The sequence below is a fragment of the Chelmon rostratus genome, chromosome 17 (assembly GCF_017976325.1).
Source record: "Chelmon rostratus isolate fCheRos1 chromosome 17, fCheRos1.pri, whole genome shotgun sequence".
NCBI lineage: Eukaryota > Metazoa > Chordata > Actinopteri > Chaetodontiformes > Chaetodontidae > Chelmon > Chelmon rostratus.
In genome coordinates this window covers 11,874,173-11,895,994 of record NC_055674.1, presented here as the reverse complement: position 1 = coordinate 11,895,994, position 21,822 = coordinate 11,874,173, and the positions used below count along the sequence as shown (strand labels likewise).

General features: G+C 42.5%; 1 protein-coding gene across 2 annotated transcripts in view; it reads right to left on the bottom strand.

Annotated features, from left to right (window-relative positions):
* The window catches only part of cep112 (centrosomal protein 112), a 96,939-nt gene that overhangs the window by 65,587 nt on the left and 9,530 nt on the right, over window positions 1-21,822 (bottom strand). The window contains exons 6-16 of one of the 2 annotated variants that reach the window (XM_041956924.1): window positions 19,023-19,070; window positions 18,822-18,908; window positions 11,967-12,053; window positions 8,695-8,794; window positions 8,086-8,204; window positions 7,381-7,524; window positions 3,003-3,157; window positions 2,672-2,801; window positions 2,505-2,597; window positions 2,290-2,349; window positions 1,083-1,162 (exon numbers count right to left, since the gene is read on the bottom strand). In XM_041956924.1, coding sequence (XP_041812858.1) covers window positions 1,083-1,162; window positions 2,290-2,349; window positions 2,505-2,597; window positions 2,672-2,801; window positions 3,003-3,157; window positions 7,381-7,524; window positions 8,086-8,204; window positions 8,695-8,794; window positions 11,967-12,053; window positions 18,822-18,908; window positions 19,023-19,070 — 1,103 coding nt within the window. The remainder of the gene's footprint in view (window positions 1-1,082; window positions 1,163-2,289; window positions 2,350-2,504; window positions 2,598-2,671; window positions 2,802-3,002; window positions 3,158-7,380; window positions 7,525-8,085; window positions 8,205-8,694; window positions 8,795-11,966; window positions 12,054-18,821; window positions 18,909-19,022; window positions 19,071-21,822) is intronic. The other variant, XM_041956925.1, reaches the window with a different exon arrangement.

The window sequence follows — 21,822 nt, the reverse complement described above, 5'->3', positions numbered from 1 at the left end:
TTTCAGGTTCCACACAGTCATTTGACCAATTGAATAAACAATATTTAGTGCAGCTTTAACATGCTTTAATGTATAAGATTACTATAATTATAAACAATATTTCTACAGGCACACATGAATTGAATTTGTACAAACTAACTCTTCCTTATGATGTCTTACATCGACAGTCACATAGTATTTCCCTTGTGTAGTTTTCAGTTTTATAGTGTAGAGACTGTCTGATTTATACACTAGGATTAAGTTCGCTAGTTTTCTTCAAGAAAACGCAAATGCCCATCATACGCGAAGCTCTGATCTGTACGGCTTCTCATCACCGTTTCCCGGCTCTCAACTCTAACCATACTACTCACAGTTATAAAAAAAGATCAAAGAGAGTGTGCAAGGGTTGGCTTGTTAAAGCCAAACTCCACCTTAAATCAGAATTCATACACACTGTTCGTATGATCAAAGACTCAAGTCTGTAGACATAAACAACTCTCTAATAAAGTTTGAAGCCACAAAGTCAGGGCTCAAATGTGTGATACTAATTATTGTATAATAAATACTCCGCTAGCATTATGTTGGTAATTTCACAACCAAAGGGGGCAACTTCAGTGCAAGCAGTAATAAAGAAGGGAATGTGTCCATATACCTGTCAAATAACCCTGTGCACCATCACTGTGTTTGTGTTTTGATGATGTTCTCAGATTATGACTTGGTTATAACTTGGCATGTACACGCACACGCACACATATAGGCCATTATACTACACAGAATTTGAAGGGTTCATTGCTCCAGGTTGCATTTTATGTCAACTGTACACATCTGCAAAAACAGACCGAAACTGACGCATATTTACACACACTGGCTGACATGCTGACGCAGTGCCTTTGACAATTACATCATCTACAGTTTAATACTATGAATATAGCTGGAAGCAGTGTTCCACATTACAGTATTTTAGACACTAACTCTGTTATGAGTACTCAATAAAAATGATTTGCTAATTCAGATGTAACACTGACATTGTACATTTAAGAAATGTTCAATCTTGTTTATTACTGCAACAGGTATGACTTCTGGTTTGATCTTTCTCTTTGTACCTGAGTGCATCTTCTAGTTTGGCGATCTTCCTCTTGGCCTCTGTTCTCTCTTTCTCTGCCTCACTGTGGATTGCCAAAATCTGAGGAAGAGAGAGAGAGAGAGAGAGAAGAGGTGTAAGTGAGTGCAACAGCAGACACCATCAAACATCACTCAACAAAACTCTCCTGCCTGTGACCTTGTGCATCTGGTCTCGTCTCTTCTCTCTATCACCCCATCAAAAGTACCATCTGAGCCTGCACAGAGGGCCTCTCACTCTGGATCTATGGCAGCCATATGGACCCTTCTTATGTCCAGATACCGCACTCTGGCCTCCGTCACATGTTTCATTTACCACTTCTGACAAGTGGAAAGAGGAATCTTTCCAGGGGAAACAAAATAGAAAACGACTGACTCCTCTTTCTGTCATTGTTTTCATCTCCTGTCACTTTGCAGAAGGAAGAAGGGGAAAAAAAGAAAGGTGGAAAAAATGATGGATTACAAGGGAAGGACCAAAAACGTTTGAGGAAAACACAAAGAAGTCAAAACCAAACTAGTGACTTTCTGTTAGAAAGGCTTAATTTAAGTCCCCCCCTGACCCTGAATAAAGTGCACAGAGGCCTGCTAAACTCTTGCAGGTGTATCAGCCAGAGGGGCGCCGTCTATGCCAGCCTGCACCAGCACTCATATTATAACTCTGGCACTTTGAAGATGACCCTGGTGCAGCAAGTCTTTAAAACCTGATTTTCACCTGAGAAATCTGGCCTGGATGGGTCTGGTACAGCTCAGATCATTAACAATGGCCTCCTCACTCTGTGGTTTATGGCTGCTCTATGGCTTTGAAGAGGGTCTCTCAAAAGTAAAGACATGAGTGAAGGGGCAATTAAGTGTAGGCCCAGTACAGTGACAGAAAAATGGCCCTTTTGAATGTCCTCTTTTGCAGAGTCATTTGCTCCCATTCTCAACTTATTTTGCATGATAACTCTTATGCTAAATTAGAAATCCTCCTCTTTCTTCTCTGTCCAGTCCTACATCTACCTGTTAATCATGGCCCTGTTTTTTACGAGACCAGACATAAAATCTAAAAGTAAGGGGAACCAAAAGGAACTCGTGACGCCAGGCTTTGATCTCCACTTGACCGTAATAACTTTGTCCAGGGCTGTTTTAATGCAACAACAGAAGCTATGGAGCTCAGTGGTCAGTTATCCTGACGGAGCAAGTACACAATACCTTTTTCTCACAGTTGATCTGCAGTTCATCTTTTTCCTGCTGAAGCTTTACCCCTTGATCCTGAAAGGAAGCAGAGTTGAAATGATACTCTATGGCAGAGGTGATATTATGACACACCCCAGAAAAGACAAGATCATTGTAACTTTGAGTATTTTCACAGCTTGTACAGTGACAAAAAGTAGAGACGCATGCCCCTACCGCCAACCAAATCATACCCTGACTTGTTGGTGTCGCCTATGTTCACTTTCCAGGAGTTGCTGTTTGAGCTGTGCTACAGTTTTCTCAAAGTCCTCCATCACCTCAGAGGCCTAGAAGAAAGAAAAAAAGAGGAAATTAGCAAAAAACTGCAGCTAAATTTGAAAAGCAATGAGGAACTATGGACCTGAGCAGCAGAAAGAGCGTGTTCCTGATGTAAGTGGCTCATGTCAGTCTCATGTTTGGCCTGGAGCTTCTGCACAGTCTGCTCGTGCTGCTCACTCTGCTGCACCTTCTCCTTCTGCAGAATCATATTTCTGTGGACAGTTATGAGCGTAACAGGGCAGTTAATACACACTGACCTGTTACAACGCCACCAATTACATAATACAGTTATTGAATGATTCCTTAAGACCTCAAGCAGATATTTAACAATAAGGAGTACATCTTGATGACCTAGTATCCTCTTTTCCACATTTAACATTTCTCCCTCGTTTATCGCTCCGTATTTCACACACCGTCTGTTGGCCTCCTGCAGTTCAGCGCTGATGGATGCAATGTGGATCTCCAGCTGGGCTTTCTCCTGTGTTGCCTTCTGACGCAGCGCATAGCCCTTCTCCACCTCCACTGACTGCTGTTTCACCCGCAGCTCCAGCTCACGCACTGTTTGCTCCTGACCCACAAGCACACACAGAAACGACTAAACCAAACAGCTTGAACCACTAACGGCACCAGCCTGAGAAAAAGTCATGGGTCAGAGGACAGCATGCTCCCACAGTGAAGTCAGACACAGAAATCTGGTTGGTAATATGGAAGTATGTGGCTCTCTGACTTGATCCTTGTTTCTATAACTTATAAATTATAGGTACTTACTGCTTAAGTTATATTTTGTACTTACGATCAAGTCTAAAGCTTGGGTTGGGCTTAATATAGACTGTTTTTCACTGGCATTCTCCAAAGATCTGTGAGTCATCAAGAACAAAAACATCCTCTCCATACGCACTGTAGCAAAGGTCAAACCAGCAGAACCCTTTCAATGCTACAGAGGCAAAGATCTTATCAAGTGAAAATATTTCTGTCTGTTTTGTTCATCCACTCTACAAAAGCTCAACTGCAGTTTCTGAAGTCAACTGCTGTGCCTTTGAAAAGTTTGTAGAGCTGTAAAACTCCAAGGTACTAGTTCACCTTGTTGCCCTAATTCTGACATTTGGATCAACTCATGGCAACACTGGCAATACAGGGTCATTTTCCTATTCGGAAAAAAGGGCAAATGTCAATATGGCTGTATGTTCATAACCTGCCTCCTAATGGGAACACATGTAACAGCATTATTAAAGTCTCAGCTGCATAAAAAGGTGCAGATTCTGACCACATGTGGGGATCCAGAGCAATGTTTTGATCAGCGGGTCCCTGTTTTGTTTGTATCTTACTTTGAGAATGCACACACAGAGAGGTGCAGACCATCGTCCGCTTCATTACAAGCAGTCAGTCAACATTAAAACACATCACACAACTCTTCTCCTTGCACCACCCTTTAGTCACTGCGTACATGCTTATAGATGGACATGCATTTGCAAAAGTACAGTGGCCATATAATAAATATTTCTGATAAAAGCACAGTGATGCAAATGTAGGACAGCAGGATGTAAATGCATTGTGTAGTGTGGGAGATTTGTGAAACTTTTAATGCACAAGAAAACTCCACTACGTACCTTTAACTGGTCATATGTGTTAAGGCTAAATTAGACTACTCCACTCCACACCAACATAGTTGAGTTATTTCAATGGCAAATGTCAAAAGCTCAATCTGGATTATGATTTTTAATAAAGACAATGATCAAAGTCTAGCTGATGCAGACAGCTTCTTCCGGCACCAATTGATGAAAAGAAACGTCCCCTCTCTGCATATGGTCCCCCAACATGTGAATGTGTGTGTGCGTGTGTGCTTGTGACAGCATGGAATGCAGTGTGGGCAGGCTGATAAAGGCGATGACGGGGCGCTGATTAAAGATGGAGCGTGCTAGTCCATCTAGACGATGACAGAGGCTGGCGTTGACAGGCGTTGGAATGATGGCGGGGGAGGGAGTGGTGTGTTTGAAAAGAGTACAAGAGCAGCGCCCGGCGAGGCGGGTGAGAGAGATTTTTGTCTTTGTGTTCGCAGTGTCGGGTGCTAAGAAAAGGAACAAGGGGCCTGTGTTGTGCTGGGACGCGTGCTGACACTTAGCTCTCTGGCAGGAGATGAGAAGGAGCACGTCTCCATGCTGAGGCCGGACTGGGCACACCTGGACACACTCAGACGGAGCAAATTAGGTCCTCTAATTAGGTGTTTTAGAAGGAGAATTACAAGGTGTGAAGTGCAGACTACATAAGCTACATTATGAGCTTCTCTCCCCATCAGACATTTAGAAGCGATAAAATCTTTGAAGATGGAAAAAAAAAAACATGTAATTTGTTTTTAAAAGAAGACATACAGAGTGATGGATGATCTTTTACAGTTTTTCTATCAGAACTAAAGCCAGCAACTGGAAGACAGCCTGCATCACTCATCTCCTGAGGCTTGTCAGGCTGTGTGCATGCATGCATGTTGTGTTTCCAACTCGAGTGTTGGAGGACGAGCAGCAAGTGGAGGAGAAAGTACAAAGGACATAAGAAAGAAAGACAGAGTGGACTGTGGACTTGTGGAACAGGTGTCAAACAAACACTCCTCAAAGTTTGTTTAACCCTGTTTTACTGTGACTGTTACTGAGTGCACAGTAATATGGGGTATCTGTGTCTCTGGAGGTAGAGCAGGTCATCCACTAATCAGAAGGTGGACAGTTGGATCCCCGGCTCCTCCAGTCTGCATGTCGAAATGTCCTTGGACAAGAGACAGAACCCAAAACTGCTCCCAATGGCTGCATCGTCAGCGTGTGAGCGTGCATGTGAATGGTTGAGTGTGACTTGTGCTGTAAAGCTGGTTGTGATGTAAATGCAGTTCCTTTACTATACGGTTTTCATCACAATTAAGACACTTGACTTCAAGTTATTTTAGTGTTCAGGAACAAAAATATAAAGCAAATAAATATGGAGCTAATTTCACAGTTACGTTGCACACACTCCTAGGAACAAAAGATAAGAAAATACTAGCTAGTAGTAAGAAAGTTCATCTCTGATCACTCCACAATATTAAGCATATCTGCATTATTGGTCCTTTAGGTTATGGACATGCATGTACTACAGTCAAGAGTTTGGCTGATGCAATACCTAGGCAGATACCGGCTTGTCTTTATTTTCAGACACCTACTCAGTCACTCTATCTGCTCTGCCCTGCGCATAGATAACATCCAAAAATAACAACATCTGACATATCTGGAAGCCCCTTGTGAGATCTTTGATCTGCGTTGGATAGAAATCCAACCAAGTTGCGATGGGCAGATGAACATTCTTCATTTCACTGTTATTAAACCAGATCCAGTGCATTGTATTTGAATGAACATGAATCATCAATCTGAGTTTGTCTTGGCTCGCGTACTTTTCATGTGAACTGAGCGAACTTTTCACATCGTGTCCTGGGTTTGAACTTTGATTAAGGAGCTACTTCACCCCCTCATAGTAAGCAGAGGGGGAGTAGTGGCCTGAAACAGATATATATTATCATTTACCAAACAAACCACAAGCTCAAAGCTACTGAGGCTCCAAGCTACTGGGTCAAAGGAGGAGAACTGAATATTCTACAAGCACAAAATGTCTGCATACTGAATAAACTCAGGTCTTCTGCCTGAGATCTTGAAGGTTGAAAGACAGACCTTTTCACAATAAAAGAACACATGACAACATACGGGATGAAGCCTAGAGAGAGCAACCACGCCATATGGGTGCTGTAATAACTCACCTGAGATAAAGTCCACTTTGAACATCCTACACAAGGCGCGTGCATGCAGGTCAGTCCAAACTCCCAGCATGAGAGCAGCTAATTTACAGTGACAGAGAGCTCTTTTCATTCTCTGGGGCCTTGTCTGTCCTTAATTATTAAAAGAGGGGTCTTACCATTGGCTCTGCACTGTCCAGTGTTTGATGCCTCTTAAATGTGGGCCTGCTGACAGATTAAGGCCAGAAGCAATATGTGTGTATGTATGACAGCCCATGAATACTGATACTGATAACAATACTATTTATGAGGGAGCGCATTCGCCTGGCCTCTGGTGTTGATGGTCTCCACTAATGAAATGTGCACGATCCTACTTAAAAGCAGAGTCCTTTCATACGATATCAAAGAAACTTGCTTTGGGAGGTGCGTGCACGCACATCTCCGAGCACGAGCACTGCCATGCGTAAGATTTAATATACACTTGGATCAAAGACCTTTATACAGATGATACAAGAGTCACTCTCGCCCAGAGGTTACAGGATGCCTCTCTTCATTTGAACCATGGAGTTGCGTAGGTCACTGATTTATGATTCGAGGTGTGACAGATGTATACACTTTCCTTAGAGCTAAACAAGGCAAGAGTTTTATGCAAAATTACACCCATCTTGTCACCTAGAATCCTGTTTGTTCCAGTGAAAGTCTGGTGTTGGGTATGGAACATAATCTGCCCACATGAAGTGAACACTTGAATCTCCTGCTGCAGTTTAACATGAATCTCAGCAGCAAGCGAATCCTCTGTCTGATGCTGCACTCAGGCTCATTCCCTCTGGTATAAAATGATGATCACAGACGGATGGAATAAACATGAGTGTACCAATCCAAGTTTAAAAAGTGTTACACGAAGTCTGGGTAAAATAAAAAAAAAACAACTTCAAACTGTTACAGCTCGATGCCATTTAGAGTCAAACAAACGCAGTTTCCTTCAGCTTGATCAATATCTAAATCCTAAACACACGCACAAACACACCAACACCTGCGCCTGTACTCACAGTTGCCTGTGACCGAGAATTATGCTCAGCCTCCATCTTGGCCAGCCTGAGGTTGGTGTCATCCAGCAGCTCCTGGATGTTCTCAGTGTGTTTCTTCTGCAATTCAAACTTCTCCTGCTCCATCTCTGTCACGGCAGCATGCAACTGGAGGAGCACGGAATAACGTATGTATCAGTCACACATCTGTCTCCCTGTATTTGCATGACTACTTTGCTTTATTTCTTTTGTAAGCACTTTGTAATTTCTCGGTCTTTAGGCACATAATGTCTTGCTTGATCAAGGGTAATACAACCCTGATGCCAGAAAAAAAAAACCATTTATATAGCTAAGTGCTTTTTTGTTGTTATTACATCTGAGAAAAATTGTTCGGCAAGATTGCTCATCATGTGCTAAGTGACCCAGAAGAGATGACTGGAAATCTCATTAGGATCTTATTGAGCCCCAACAGCTCTGCTAGCTAGAGCTATCAGGAGTAAAAACACAATTTACCCAGGGCAGAGAGCATTCATTTTTCATCACTAAAAAACCTACTCTAACTTAAGCACAGCATGAAAGAATAAAGATTTTTATAGCAGTATAGCAGAGCCTGCCTGCTTGCAGCGAAGTTTGCAAGTCTCACGCTATCAAACGGTCTTCCTCTGGCTCAAGGCTGCTTTCAGGGGGTTGGGCTGCAGAATATCCAAGCCCTTCAACTTTCCCTCATACCTTCTTCTCCCACTCGTTTTTCAGGGAGTCGGCGCTCTGATCCGACATCTTCTTCAGCTCAGCGATCTGCTTCTCTTTGCTCTCGCAGATGACCTGGGATTCCCGCACCACACTTTGAACTGTGGGAGAGCACACACACACACAAAGAGCAGTCAGGCCCTGCCTCAGGGTATGTACACAGATGGACACACAGACACACACACAGAGACACACACACACACACACACACACACACACACACACACACACACACACACACACACACACACACACATGTTGTCAGTAAATCAATGTCAATAAAGATATTGCTTCTATCAGCTGGCCAGTAGCGCTCCTCTTTGCCAAGTTTATACGTTTCTCATGAAAACCTTTTAGAGTCGGACGAAAGAGCAGAGAGGAGTGAGAGAGAAACAGGGAAGGGGAAATTAAGCATGTGGAAAAATGCACACATTATGCGATTAAAATTTAGCTTGAGCAGTACAGCTGGAGAACATCACTCTACACCAGTCTCTTGTGGAATTGTATCTTTTTGGGCTTTTTACGCTGAGTGTTCAGAGACACTAGTATAAACATCCTCCCAGTTAACCCTGCAATCCTGTGACCTCTCACCTTTCTTCTCCAGCTTACGGATCATCTCCTCCGATTCCTTCTGCTTGGCCCGGTACATACTCTTCATCTCCTCAATTTCACCATTCTTTCGGTCCAGAATCTATGCAGGCGGGGGGGGGGGTTGTATTTAAAGACAAAGTGGCTGTAACGTGGCAAGAAACTGCTAGCAAGTAATCATATGTGTAAACATTGCACAATTCACAATTGAAAGAGAATTTGTCTTTGCAAATGTTTTCATGAAGAATGAAATTCATTAGGCAAATGTATTCAGACTCGAGGATACACACAAGTGTTTATGTGAACAACATTGAATGCAAACCGAAATCGTTGTTTACAAGAATATGGACCTTTAAACTGATCTTAAAATTAAGCCACTGACAGAACAACTTACATCAAAACTAAATCCAAATAATCAACATCTTCTGATGATATGAAAGGTTTATTTACATTAATAATGTTTGTGAACGCTGCAACAAAAAGCCCTCAATTGTTTGACAAAAACAAAATAGATTTTCATCTTTAGATTTGGTTATTTAAAGGGACACCGAACATTTTGTGTTTGTATGACCTGACAAGACAACTTTTTCCACATGCCTATCTAATCCTAAAGACACTATGGGCTTACTGAGTGAAATGGCATTTGAGTGAACCACCTGTGCCGAGGTGTGATGAGGTAACTGCATCTGCTTGTTGCTGCCATCTGTGAGCAATTAGTTAAATTAGGCCACAGAGAGTTGGAGCTCCAGTATAAAAGGACAGTCTAGCACTCTCCATGTGGAGGAAGAAGGCGTATTGACTCAAATGCATAATGCCCATATATGTGTGCATTATGTAGTTGGTATAAGGTTGTGACTACTGCACATTTTCTAACAGGTTCTGAACAAATGCACATGAGCAGTTTTTTTTCCCCCCTAGTTTCTTGTAACATTATGGCACAAAGCAGGCTTTTATGTACTGTACACTGTGATGATTCCGAAGTCAACTGACCTAATATCACCTTACCTTACTCTCCTAATCAAATCATCTACTTTAAATATTAATCTGAAGCTCTTTTGAAGCATAATCGATAATGGTATCAGTATGACCCATCAAATTAATAAGACAGAACAAAACACCAAAGAACAGATGATACTCTCATTTTCTGGCTGAAATGGAAAGTAAAGAGCTTTCCGTCCAAACCGTCCAAAACCCCATAAGACTTTTTCTGTTTCTAGTGTTTTGTTCTATCCAAGTGCACTTAGTCGCCAGACCTGTCATCGTCCGTGTGAATGGGATGGGAGAGATGAAAGGAGGATGGGGTGGCTGGAGCAAAGTTCACAGAACATTTAGGGACACCCAATTTTTTTCCATTTCGCCACCCCAGAGAGATTGTGGTCTTTTTAGGGGTTCAACACGCATGGTGGTGTCACAGTGTCAGGTCCAGGGAGAGTGCACTAGACGGTGGGAAATGACAGCTTTTAGGGTGCCCATTTTAGGCTTTTATAAAACATCCTAATGCAGGGGGAATCCAGCCTGGCTGTCCGTGACTATAACCAAAATTATCAGAATGGAGTAACTGGGGAGTAAAAGACACCTACAAAATCTGAAGTTAGAACATGTTTATACTTTCTGTACATTCAGAGAAACAGAATGTTTTTGTTGAATTTCACAACAAAAACACAAATGTAATTTAATCCCAATGGCATTTACAGCAAAATACCATTACTAAAGATGACCTATGTTTTTCTGGTGTGCGCTGTGGTCTACTGTTCTATTATAATCGTTTACAGGTTAAGAGAAAACACATAAAGATGTGCTTCTTCACCTGAGGTTATTAAATATTTTAGAACTACACACAGTACTGATCTACAATCATTAGCATACAACACTCAGGCCTTTTCTGTCATTACCCTCTCCATTTCAAGCAGGAGGACAATGACCAGTAGCCTTTCAGCAGCCTATACATTATTCATAAGGAGACTAATTAAAACCAAACCTAGCTTGCCTTCTTCCCATCAGGCTTGTCAGAGAGCACCCCTGAATCACTCCCCCTTTGAAGCCATTAGAGGGAATACTGAGTAAAATTCTGAGGAAATTAAATCGGACATAACTCGCAATCTGTATGTAATTAAAGAGAGGGAGAGAGAGCTAGCTGTCATCCTGTCTCTTGTCAAACACAAAGAAGCAATGGGCATCTTAAAGTGGAGAGAAAATTGAAGTGTTTTCTATGTTTTTATTAAAAGCTTCTGTGGCAGCAAAGGAAAGTCATACTGCGGACGTGACAGATCCCAGGTGCTTGATCTGCAGCCTAACTGATGGGCACCTAGTGTGAAATGAACCAGCTTTACTGCTATTTTCACCAGCTGACAAAGAGCTTTGAAGAGCTGATTATTTGCAGGATGGGCCGATGAGAAGAGGAGAGACTCGGCTCCTTTCCTTTTCATTAGCCACTAAATGGAATCAAGAGTCAATGATGGGCAGCGTAACGTAGGTTAACAAGTCTTCATGAGCATTCACATTAACAGACCTGGCTGTCCAGTTGCCCTAAAAGAAACTATCGAGTCATCTGAAACTCTTTTCATGTGCTATTTTACAATAAAAGCAGAAACTATGAGGATCCTGCAAACAATTTTCAGTTGCATATCAGATATTCTACTGGTACCAGCTCAGTTTGGGTTTTATACACTTGAAATCATGGTTTCCTGATGAGATGTAGTGACAGAAAATGAGTTATTATTTCATGCCAATGGCAACCATAGAAAAGCAGTGGACGACCAGAATGGGATTCAGCCACGGTCAGACTACGCCCTTCCCTTGCAGACTCCACAAGAAAATTCTTTGCAAGGACACAGTCAAACTACGGCCAATTCAATGTCTGTGCATGCACTGAAGACTATACACCACTATAGGACCTTGGTTCTGCTTCACACAGTATCTGTGACAGGAATGGAACTGAATGGATAGAAGACTAGATCTGCTGGTATACTAGGCATTCACAAGCATTTGTGAGTATAAAAGATGATTCCATGGAGCTAAATAAAGAATATTAAAGAAATAAAGCTTAATTTCCAACTTTCCCAAAAGCAAACAGCCAAGTTTGTTGTAATATGACGTGTGGCTCTACAGTTTAGTGTTATGCTGGGAGACCGCTATCATTAGAAATCCTGAAATTAGTGACATCAATATGCCTATTGTCAAACTGAAGCCAGAAAGTTGTTTATACTGGCAAAATATCCATCCACAAAGGCAGCTGCTGCTGGCCGAGTATTCAATTCTTCAGTTTTGATTCTTACTTTCTCAACATCTGCATCGTGTCTCTGCTGCATCTTCAGTTTCTCCTCCTGGTGCTTGGCCTCCAGGACTTTGATCTTCATCTCAGTCTGGAGACACAAAGAGATCCAAATGTCATATATGTAACACCATGGACTTGTGGAGAACTTTTAACTCTCCAGTTAATCAGTTTTTATTTACTTATATGAAATGAATGCATATGCTTGATGAATGAAATATTATCTATGACAAGACAACATGGGCAACAAATTTTGTTCTAGGATGTTAATCATTGAGATGTGTGTACTAACTTTTTTAGAGAGATGCCTTGGGGGAAAAAAAAACATCATCAGAGTCATCATATAGAGTCACAGGAAACAAGTGAGAACATAAATCTGGATAAAAGCAGATACAGTGTGTCCTGTCTTGCACACACAAGCAGCTGATGATGAAATAAACCACACTGACATTTGAAAACATGTATCCATGCACAGAGCCTCCAAAACCAGTGTGAAGCTGAGATGTACTCAACTGAGCGTGTGCACATTCGGATAAAATCTGCACTCTATAGTAAGCATAACAAAGTGAAGGCCTGTGTGTTTGTGTGTACTTCTGCAAACACGTAGCAGCTGGTTATGCAGAGTGGTTGTTTTCATTTGAACAGAGTATTTTAAGAGGATCAAAAGTTCAGCGTTGTGGACTCGTGCACATTAGAACAGATCTCCTACAGAAGGGGTTCCTCGTCTTAATGAAATAAGACCCTAACGACCTACTCATCACCTACTCTAATTGGCTATGAAAAATGCAATCCATTTTTTATCTTTATGGTCTTTGTATACAAAACGATCTGTTAATCATTCGTCATTTCTGGAAAATAATTATCACATCTCTGGTAAGGCAATATTATTCACAAATATGGATTGGTCTTTGAAAGGCGTTCCCTTTGCATGACTGCATTTGTCTGCAGAGACAATAATACTAAATGACAGATTTTTTATTTTTATTTTAATTGCATCAAGCATTAGATTAGTTGAAGGAATCCTGTGACTAAGAGTGAGCTAAGAACAGCCATGGCAGTCCTGTGAGGCTCATTACACACTAAAAAAAGGGTGCTGAAAAAAGGGAGACAACTTTTTTTTAACCTCAGAGCCACTGATGGGGCAGTGTTTACCTAGTGTGTTGTTATGTCAAATAAAAGGGGTTTATCCTCTTGTAAACATGAAAGTCTTATTTTCTGGCCTGTGGGTGCCGCATGAGAAACTGTAGGATATCAGTCATTGGCTGCAATACTAATAATAACATAGTCTTCATAATCATCCATTTTAAAACAACTTTAAAGCGCTTTGCAATCATTTTGAGTCTGATTTTTGTTCATTTCTATTATTGTTGTCAAACTTCGTGAATAACATTTGTTTCATGGAATGTGTTTTCCTCCGCCTTCTATTCAGTTTGTTACACATTACACACAAGATGTTTCTGCTCACAAACATGCAACACATGGAAATACACCGAGAACCTTTGACAGACAGATGACTGGCCATTTGCTTTGATGTCACTACTCATGTTTAGTCACTGTCTGTTCTGGCGGGTTAATCAACCCTGGAGCAGGGTAACAATGTTCTCCCTTTGAAAGTGTGATCGTGTGTGTGTGTGTGAACATGTCAGTGATTAACAACATCCTGAGGCGAGTGCTTGTTTGTTTTAGACATCAAAACTATTAAGTAGAAAATTCCCACAACATTACTTGGCACATTCAACCCACATTAGACCTTCCCTTGGTATAAATCAAAGGCCTGAATTAAAAATACGAGTCAATTACAGTATGGTTTGAGTGTAGAAATACTGATAAAATACAATACAGACATCAACAGTATCCTGGATGTTAGAGAGAAAATATGTATGCATACTCTGGGATTGAAATGATGGAATCTACAAAACCCAAAGAGATTAGATTTTGTTAAGATATCAGCACTTCACTTTAGATGATCACTCTGAGCACCATTAAAAATAAAAGTCCAACCAAGACACACAAATTTGCCTTCTAGATAGCTCCCCTCATTACTGAACTTCAGCTACATTTATATACTGTATCCTTGACAAAGCTCAACAAAGTATTCTGTCTCTTTCTTCTGGGTCTTTTTTCTTGATTTACCACTATTTCTTGTGCAATTGAAGGGACCACAGGAGACCTGTCAGAGTAGAAAGGAAAAAGTGAAAGAAAGAGAGAAGGAGAGACACGGCAGTGATTGAAAAGCAGAAGAGTAAGTGAAGACCTGATTCTGCCGGTGCCACACACACAAGCACACGCACGCCGCACGCACGCACGCACGCACGCACACACACACGCACGCACACACGCACACACACACACACACACACACACACACACACACACACACACACAAGCACACACAAGCACATGTGGGGGTGTCACTTTCTCATCCTCTCTTCAAATGCTCTTTGGAGAAAGTTTGTCAAACTAGATCAGGGATGTTTGAAACTTGTTTATAAAGGCGTCAGTGAAGGAAGGAGGAGGAGGAATGTCGTACACCTAAGGCGTCTGAGATGCCTTCAATCAGCCCGACCGGGTGGTACAGCTTTTTTCCCCTCTTCTCTTCTTCAGAGTTGTAGCGAGCGCTGTAAGATGCCATGTTTTTTGACACTTCGCTCTTGAAAGGATGAGAGGGAAGAAGTGGTGTGGGGAGGGGGAATGAGAGAGGGAATGCAAGGAGAAGACGGAAACAGTTGCTTTTTCTGCTCTCAAAACCGAAGCGGGGTCAGGACCTTTTTCCTCAGGGGGATGTGTTCGCAAATCGTCTGCTAACTGTTTGGGCTCCACAAAGCAAGGTTGCGTTTGTGCATCTCCGTCGTCTTGCCTGGGATGTACAATGTCCTGGTGCGTCTTTCATCCTCAGTAAACACAGATGCTCTACGATAGTCGGTATGCAGCGTTCTGCTATCTACTAAGGAGCAGCTAGATGCCATTTCCACATTCTGACAAGAAGTTAATTTACTGTAGTCTGTCCAGATAGCAAAGCTGGATAAAAACTTTGGCTAAATTTTTTTCTATCTCTGCCATGTGAAAAAAATGACTCATAGTTGTAAAGGAGGGGAGTTCCAAACACAGAGTAAGTAAACAGATTACTTGAAATTGCTAATATGAATATATCAAGTAGACAAGAATCAAGTACAGAGGACAGAAATGCTTGAAATGGTGACTTTATCATCATGGTCCTCTGTTGGTCCCTTGTGTCTCCCAGCCTGAAGCACCATCTTCAAAGCCAAGTGACAGAACTCGGCCCATTTAAACTACTAAAGCTCACTCGCTTGCTCTTTTTTAGCTTTGAAAAACGTTCAGATAAGACAAGCTATGGCCCTCTAAATCACAGGCTGAGAACTCAAGCTCCATCCCAGAAGATCCTTAGATTTGAGAGACTGCATCATTATGGCAATGGAAAGCAAAGGGGTCTGATCCCCAGTCAGGGGCTTGTGGCCATTAGAGTGCGAGTGCTTGACAAACACATTCATCTAATATGCTGTGCGTGCTGCCAACAATCTTTCAGGTCAGGTACCAAGGGGTTAGTTTGAAGACAGCATGCGCACACACACTCAAACTTTCAAATAAAATGGGATGCTTTAATCAGCCCGTCACTATCTCCCTCTGTAATCACATGACTCTGCCTTAGCCTCTGGCTAAGCCTGACTCATCAGTCGCCATTTAATTGAATTTCCAAAGAAAGACACAGCCCTCATAATGCTGAGCACTGCTAGGGTGTTGCTGAAAGATTAGCAGGACTTTGCTGCTCCTGCAACACATTTTCCATAACTCACCCATAAGCAAGCACACAGTCTAAGCTATGTGACTCAAAGTAATGTCAGCTTGTGGTGAAGTTTCTCAGCTGCCACTCATTGTTCCATAGGAAAAGAGCAGTCAGCATTCTTATCAATGCAGTCGGTAGCTTAGCTGGAGGATGAGCTTGGTGTGAAAGCTGAGATGTTCGTTAAGCTGTCGCCAGCTTAATGACATGTGGCATGTGTAACTCTATAAACCTGGGTAAATTTTCAACTAGGCTTTGGGGATTTAAGGGAAGTGATGTCACTGTGATTTCCTAGACTGGGCCTAGACAGCCACGCAATAGCAGGGTTGGACAAGGATTCCATGGTTCTGCAGGAAAGCTTAACGTAGCTATTGAGGATGATATGGTTATGGTGGGATTGGTGACTTGAGTCACTTCTATAGAAAATACTGTGTGTGGGTGTGGGTGTGTGCGTGTGTTTGTGTGTGTGTGTGATCATAGCTGTATCCTGGGGGGTTGGAGTTCCTAAAATCCACAAAACACTCTTAATTGCTTATGGTGACTCAAGACACATGATCAGCGGGGGCATCTTAAATGATAAGATAAAAAGGGGCCTTACAGTAACATGTCACAAACAACAGGCCTTTATTGATTCCCATTATAGAGGGTCAAAAAGGAAATCCAACAACCTTACAATGTATTAGCAATATATTCTTCATAGCAGGGCAGAAAAACATGACGTGTACCCAAAGCCTCCACTTAAACAGTATAAACAAGACTCCACAGCCATGTTAGTAGTTTTGTCAGGCTGTACTTACTTACTTGTTGTTACTTGCTTGTGCTTGGTTGCCAATGTTGGTATGCTAACACGTGCACTTGATAACATGCTGATGTTAAGCAGGTATAATGTTCACCATCATAGTTTAGAATGTTAGCATGATATCATTTGCAAAACACACAATGTGCAGCTGAGGCTGAGGGGAATGTCAATAGACTTGCAGGTCATTAACCAAACAGTTCTTAGTATTAGTCAAATTGAAACTGAAAGAGGCTAGACGGCTAGATGAAAAGTTGAGGGATCATCACTAAATTCATCCCGAGGGGGACATAAATACATGTGGTATTGTGGTATGTAGTACAGTGAGATATTTCACTACAAAACACAAATGTTAACCTCATGGTGGCACTACATGAAAAGTCAGGGGATCACCAAAGTCAGTAGATATACTGTTAGGAATCATTCATGTTTGTACCAAATGTTGGGCCAAACCATCCAATAATTGTTGAGATATTTCACAGGATCAGTGAAAAGTGACCTGCTGGTGATGTTTCAGGTAACAGTCTGGGCATCACTTAAGTCATTAGGATTTATCCTCAGGGAACCATGAATGTCTGTGCAAAATTTTATGACAATCTTTTCAGTAGTTGTTGAGAAGTTCCAGTCAGGACCAAAGTGGAGGACCAACCAACTGACCGACATTGCCATCCCTGGAGCCATGCTGCTTGCATGGCTAAAAAGCTGTTAGCAGAGACTTCTATAAGCCTTGGAGGAATTGAAAGCAAGGCCACGACAAACACTGCATCGTTCAATAGTCTCTCTTTCAATGCATGACACTTTCTTTTTCACTGACTTCTCCCTACTGCTTTATTTCCATTCTTTAAAAAATACCTCTGTATAAGGTAGAACACAGCAGAAATGCAATAGATTGGCTACAGTAGGCAAACAGCATGGAAATGGACAAAAAAAATCAGTTCTGCACCATTTCCTCTCATCTGCCCTCCCAGAGTTTCCCTGTGACTTTCCTGAACTGGTTCCCATATTGAGCGCATTCTGGCCTCAGTGGAAATGACAGGCCAGTTCAGTTTCCTACAGCTTCCCTCCTGAACATTTCTGCTCCTATTCAAGGCCACCTACATACAGAGTGGATCTGAGTCTGAGAGGTATACATTCTACTCACATACATTAACTACATCCTCACAAAAGACTTGAGTTAAATCAACAACCCTCTGACTCAATGTTAGCAAAAAATGATCATTATAAGCGTCACACAATATGATTCATTGCACGACTAATAAACTGAATTGCATTACTGTAGACTGTACTGCTGTTTCTAATCAACTGGTAACTCTGTGTATATCAAAGTAAAGTTGTTGCAGGGGTTAAATATGGTCTTCTGAGATGTGATAAATTTATATTCCCACCACACACAGCTGTATGTAGCCAGTCGGCTAGTCTGAGGCAGGATCAAACAGCATGGGACGTTGCTTTAATGTTTTCGTATTGGTGTTGCTACATTCAATATCAGCCCACAGGTAGATCGACTGACTGCATGGACGTGTATGGCGGGAGTGTGTGTGTCCACGCATGTGAATCCTCTTTAAGCAGTTATTAACAGATCTTTGTTGTGACAGGTCAATAAGCCAGACCATTCTTGTCCATCATGTCTCTGTGTTTTTTTTTATTCTCCCCTTTCTTTCTGCCCCTTCTCCTTCCATTCTCTGCCCTCTCCCGGTGAAGCCGTTCTAACTGACTGGAGCATTTTCCCCCCAAGCAGACATGAAAAGCCACGGCTATTACAGCCAAGTCATGCTCAGTTTTATATTTAACAGTGCGGGTAAAGGCGGATGGTGGGGGGGTTGAGTGGTGGGGAGTGAGGGGTGGGGAGGGGCAGATGGGACTTCAAAGCATGCTTTCAGAATGGGGATTTTCAGCTTAAATCCACATAAGGAAAAAACTGTCATCACTGGGAGCCAGCATTATTTTTGTCTAAGAGGAACGCTCGCCTCGGCCATTTCAACAATACAAACTATGCACGAAGATGTATGTACATGGCTGTGGAGGCGTCTAATGCCATAAAGCAGCCAAGGGAGCTTTAACCCCTGTATGTTTTCAATACTTGCTTCTATACAAATGCTGGTCGTACTGAATAGTGAGTAGCAAGGATGTGGGCTTACTGGAATGGATATACTGTAAAGGGAAGTCTCTTAAATATCATGTATTGCCTTTGATGCCATACAAAGCAATGGTATCAGAATTATGATATCTATCACGCGTAGAAGGTACCGCTGCGGTTTGCTTACTGTGGTGCATACCTCCTTGCTTTGCACAAGCTGTGGGCCCTGATCATCGGCCAAGGTGCTGTTCCTCCCAAAGCTTGACTGGAACTTCTACAGACATAAAGAGGAGAGAGTTTTGATGATAAGGTCACTCAGGAGTCCAAAGACAGCTGTTCTGTCTATGTAATAATAAATAATCCACAGGGGGACCCCTTGACAACTTACCGGAGACAAGGGAATGGGCTTCTCTCGCAAATACCTGGGGTTCTCAATCTGAAAGAGTAAATAGGAAAACTTTAGACCTCCCTTTCTCTTCTTCCTCGCCTAACAAAGCCTTACCACTACCAGAATCTAACCTCCACCCTCAATTTGTCATAAACAATGCGGGCAGCACATCAAAAGCCTGGTTCTATGGCTGGAGTCTCTTCCGTCAACTCTTCTCTGTTTAGAAAGACAGAATGCGTCGGGCTGCTTCAAGGCATTGTGTGTGTGGCCAGTTCTGTTTCCGCTCACAGCCCCTCTCTCTGCTGTCCCGACACAGTCCTTTTGTCAACACTCAGGACCACTAATCTGTAAGCTATCCCCCGGTCCGTTTATAGTCAGATGGAGACAAATGTGTATACGTCCTTGCCAAACACTGACACAGCATGTTCTTTGATTATACTATGAAACACTAGAGACAGACACAAAGACCCTGAACGTAACCACCTGAACGTAAAAGGGTCACAGTCCAAGTGACTCTGCAGCATTACATCAATACAGCCCAGTGTGACAGAGACTGTTGACAACCTGCTATTTTCTTTCCGCTATTTGACGTTACTTTATGACCCCATTATTTTCTTGTGAGCTCGCACCATCATACAGTGTTTCTCTCTCATGCACTGAGGCTGTCTGTAGGGGCTGCCAACTAGCGGCAAGATCACGGCCGTTCAAAGCAGTAGAGCTGACTTTGGAGATGACAGCAATGACGCCCAGTAAACAGTTCTGTAGCTAATCTCTTCAACATGGGGATGAAGGAGGAGAACAAGGAGGAATAGTCGGAGGAGGGTAGTGTGGGACTCATTCAGTGGTAAAAAGAAAAAAGAAAGGATTTAATGTTGCGAGGTGACACAATGCACATGAAGCTAACCCAGAATGAATGGAAGATCACAGAACGGGACCTGAAAAAACCTCAGAGCTCGGGACTGAAATAGTTACAGCTACTGTACGAGGGTAAAATAGCAATCTGTTGCTTCAGGGCGAGCCAATGACAGGTGAAACAGATGAAAGTAGCTCTGCTTCCCGACTAAGCGTGCGCGATGCAGGTAAAAACAGGTCAGACGTTTTGTTAGCTGACATACTGTAAGCCCTCAACAAAAGGAGACATCCGGCTTGAACACAATCAGGTTTATTGTAGACTGTAATACATGCACACACAGAAAGACACGTGCACACAAACAGACCACTCAGTTTAGTCAGTGCAGAGCAGCATCAATGGTGCATGCCATGTGTGATGAATTGCTACTTAAATTTGGCACTGCCTAAAAAGAAAAAAAATCCATGTTTACTGAGTGATGAATCAATCAATATCCTTCTAAACTAGTGCCTGGGCTGAAAACAAGAATGGGATTTCTTTTTATACCCACAGACAGCCAGTCATCAGATTTGATTGAGCACGGCCCACAGGGCAAGGAAGACATGTAGACTAAATGCTGTGGTGTAATGCTGGCACAGCGCGATACTAAACTTGGATTTGGTGCACACGTATGCCTGTGCGCACACTCTTTTTCAGCATGCCCACACAGCATGCTCCTGTATACACGTTTGTCCAGCCTCACAGCTGGCATGGCGTCCTGTGTCATTGGAACCTGACGTGGATGGATGGATGGACGCAAAAGAGGAACAACACTCCACATCACAAGGCCTGGCTCTCCAGCCAAACAAACACACAGTGATTGATGGCTTCCTAGTTTCGGACTAGCGTTGAGCAAGCCGTCAGCACACCCACCAAACCACAGACAATGAGCGGCCAAGTGGGAGGGACTACCATTAAATTCTGTGTTATATGAAAAAATAGGCCAAGATTTTACGCAATTTTCTCTAGTTTGCATGCTTTTGTTTTCTTTATGGGCAGGTCAATATCTGCTGCGCCCAACTCTACTGTAACTGTCAACTCCCATTTAAGATAAAAGTCTGCTGCTCCAGCACACAGGCTACAACCTAACCAAAAGATTAAACCGATGGTGGTCCAGCTGACTCAGGTTATGTGTCTCTAAAGGAACTCCTATCGGAGTCTGTAGCAATCTGCTGTCTACTGTCCAGTATGGCCACCATGCTGACTACACTGACTTTATTACATTAGAGGTGAAATGAACAAACCGATATGGACTGCTTTAGAACATCTAAAGCATAGCAAAAGATGTTCTAGATAAGAGCGGCACTCGGCTGTGCTGAAATTTCGTAGGAGCCGGGCGCTTTGAAGCAGTGCATCTATAAAACTTCTGTAAACTTGAAGGGGGTTTGTGTGTGTGCTTGTGTGTGAAGCAACATCTGTTGATTTGAAAGATGCAGGCTTGGGGGAGCGTTGCCAAGCAATGCCTCTTATCAGCGTCTCAACACAGAGGAGTGCAGAGCGGAGCAGTGCACGGCTTCACGTCTGCTGATAGATACCTCAGATTACCCTGAAACTGAACGAGAGAGGGAGAGAGTCAGAGAAAGACAGAGGACAGACAGAGGGAGAAAGTGCGACGGAGAGCAAAAGATAGGATGGTAGAAACAATCAGAGGAAGAAGAAAAAAAACAGAATGAGAGGGGCTGTTGTGTAGAAAACATCACTGTGTGCGTAATGAGAGAGAAAGGACAGAGGCGACAGGCTAACGAAAAAAAAGAGTTTCAGGGTCATGCAGGTGAGGAGATAGGGAATAAATAAGGGAATAAAAGACATGAGGGCAGAGTGCTTATCAAACCCTGGCCTGGTGCACTCCAGACAGAGAAGATAAGAGAGGTGCACACATCTTCAAATGCACAGTTTACACAACCCTTCTCC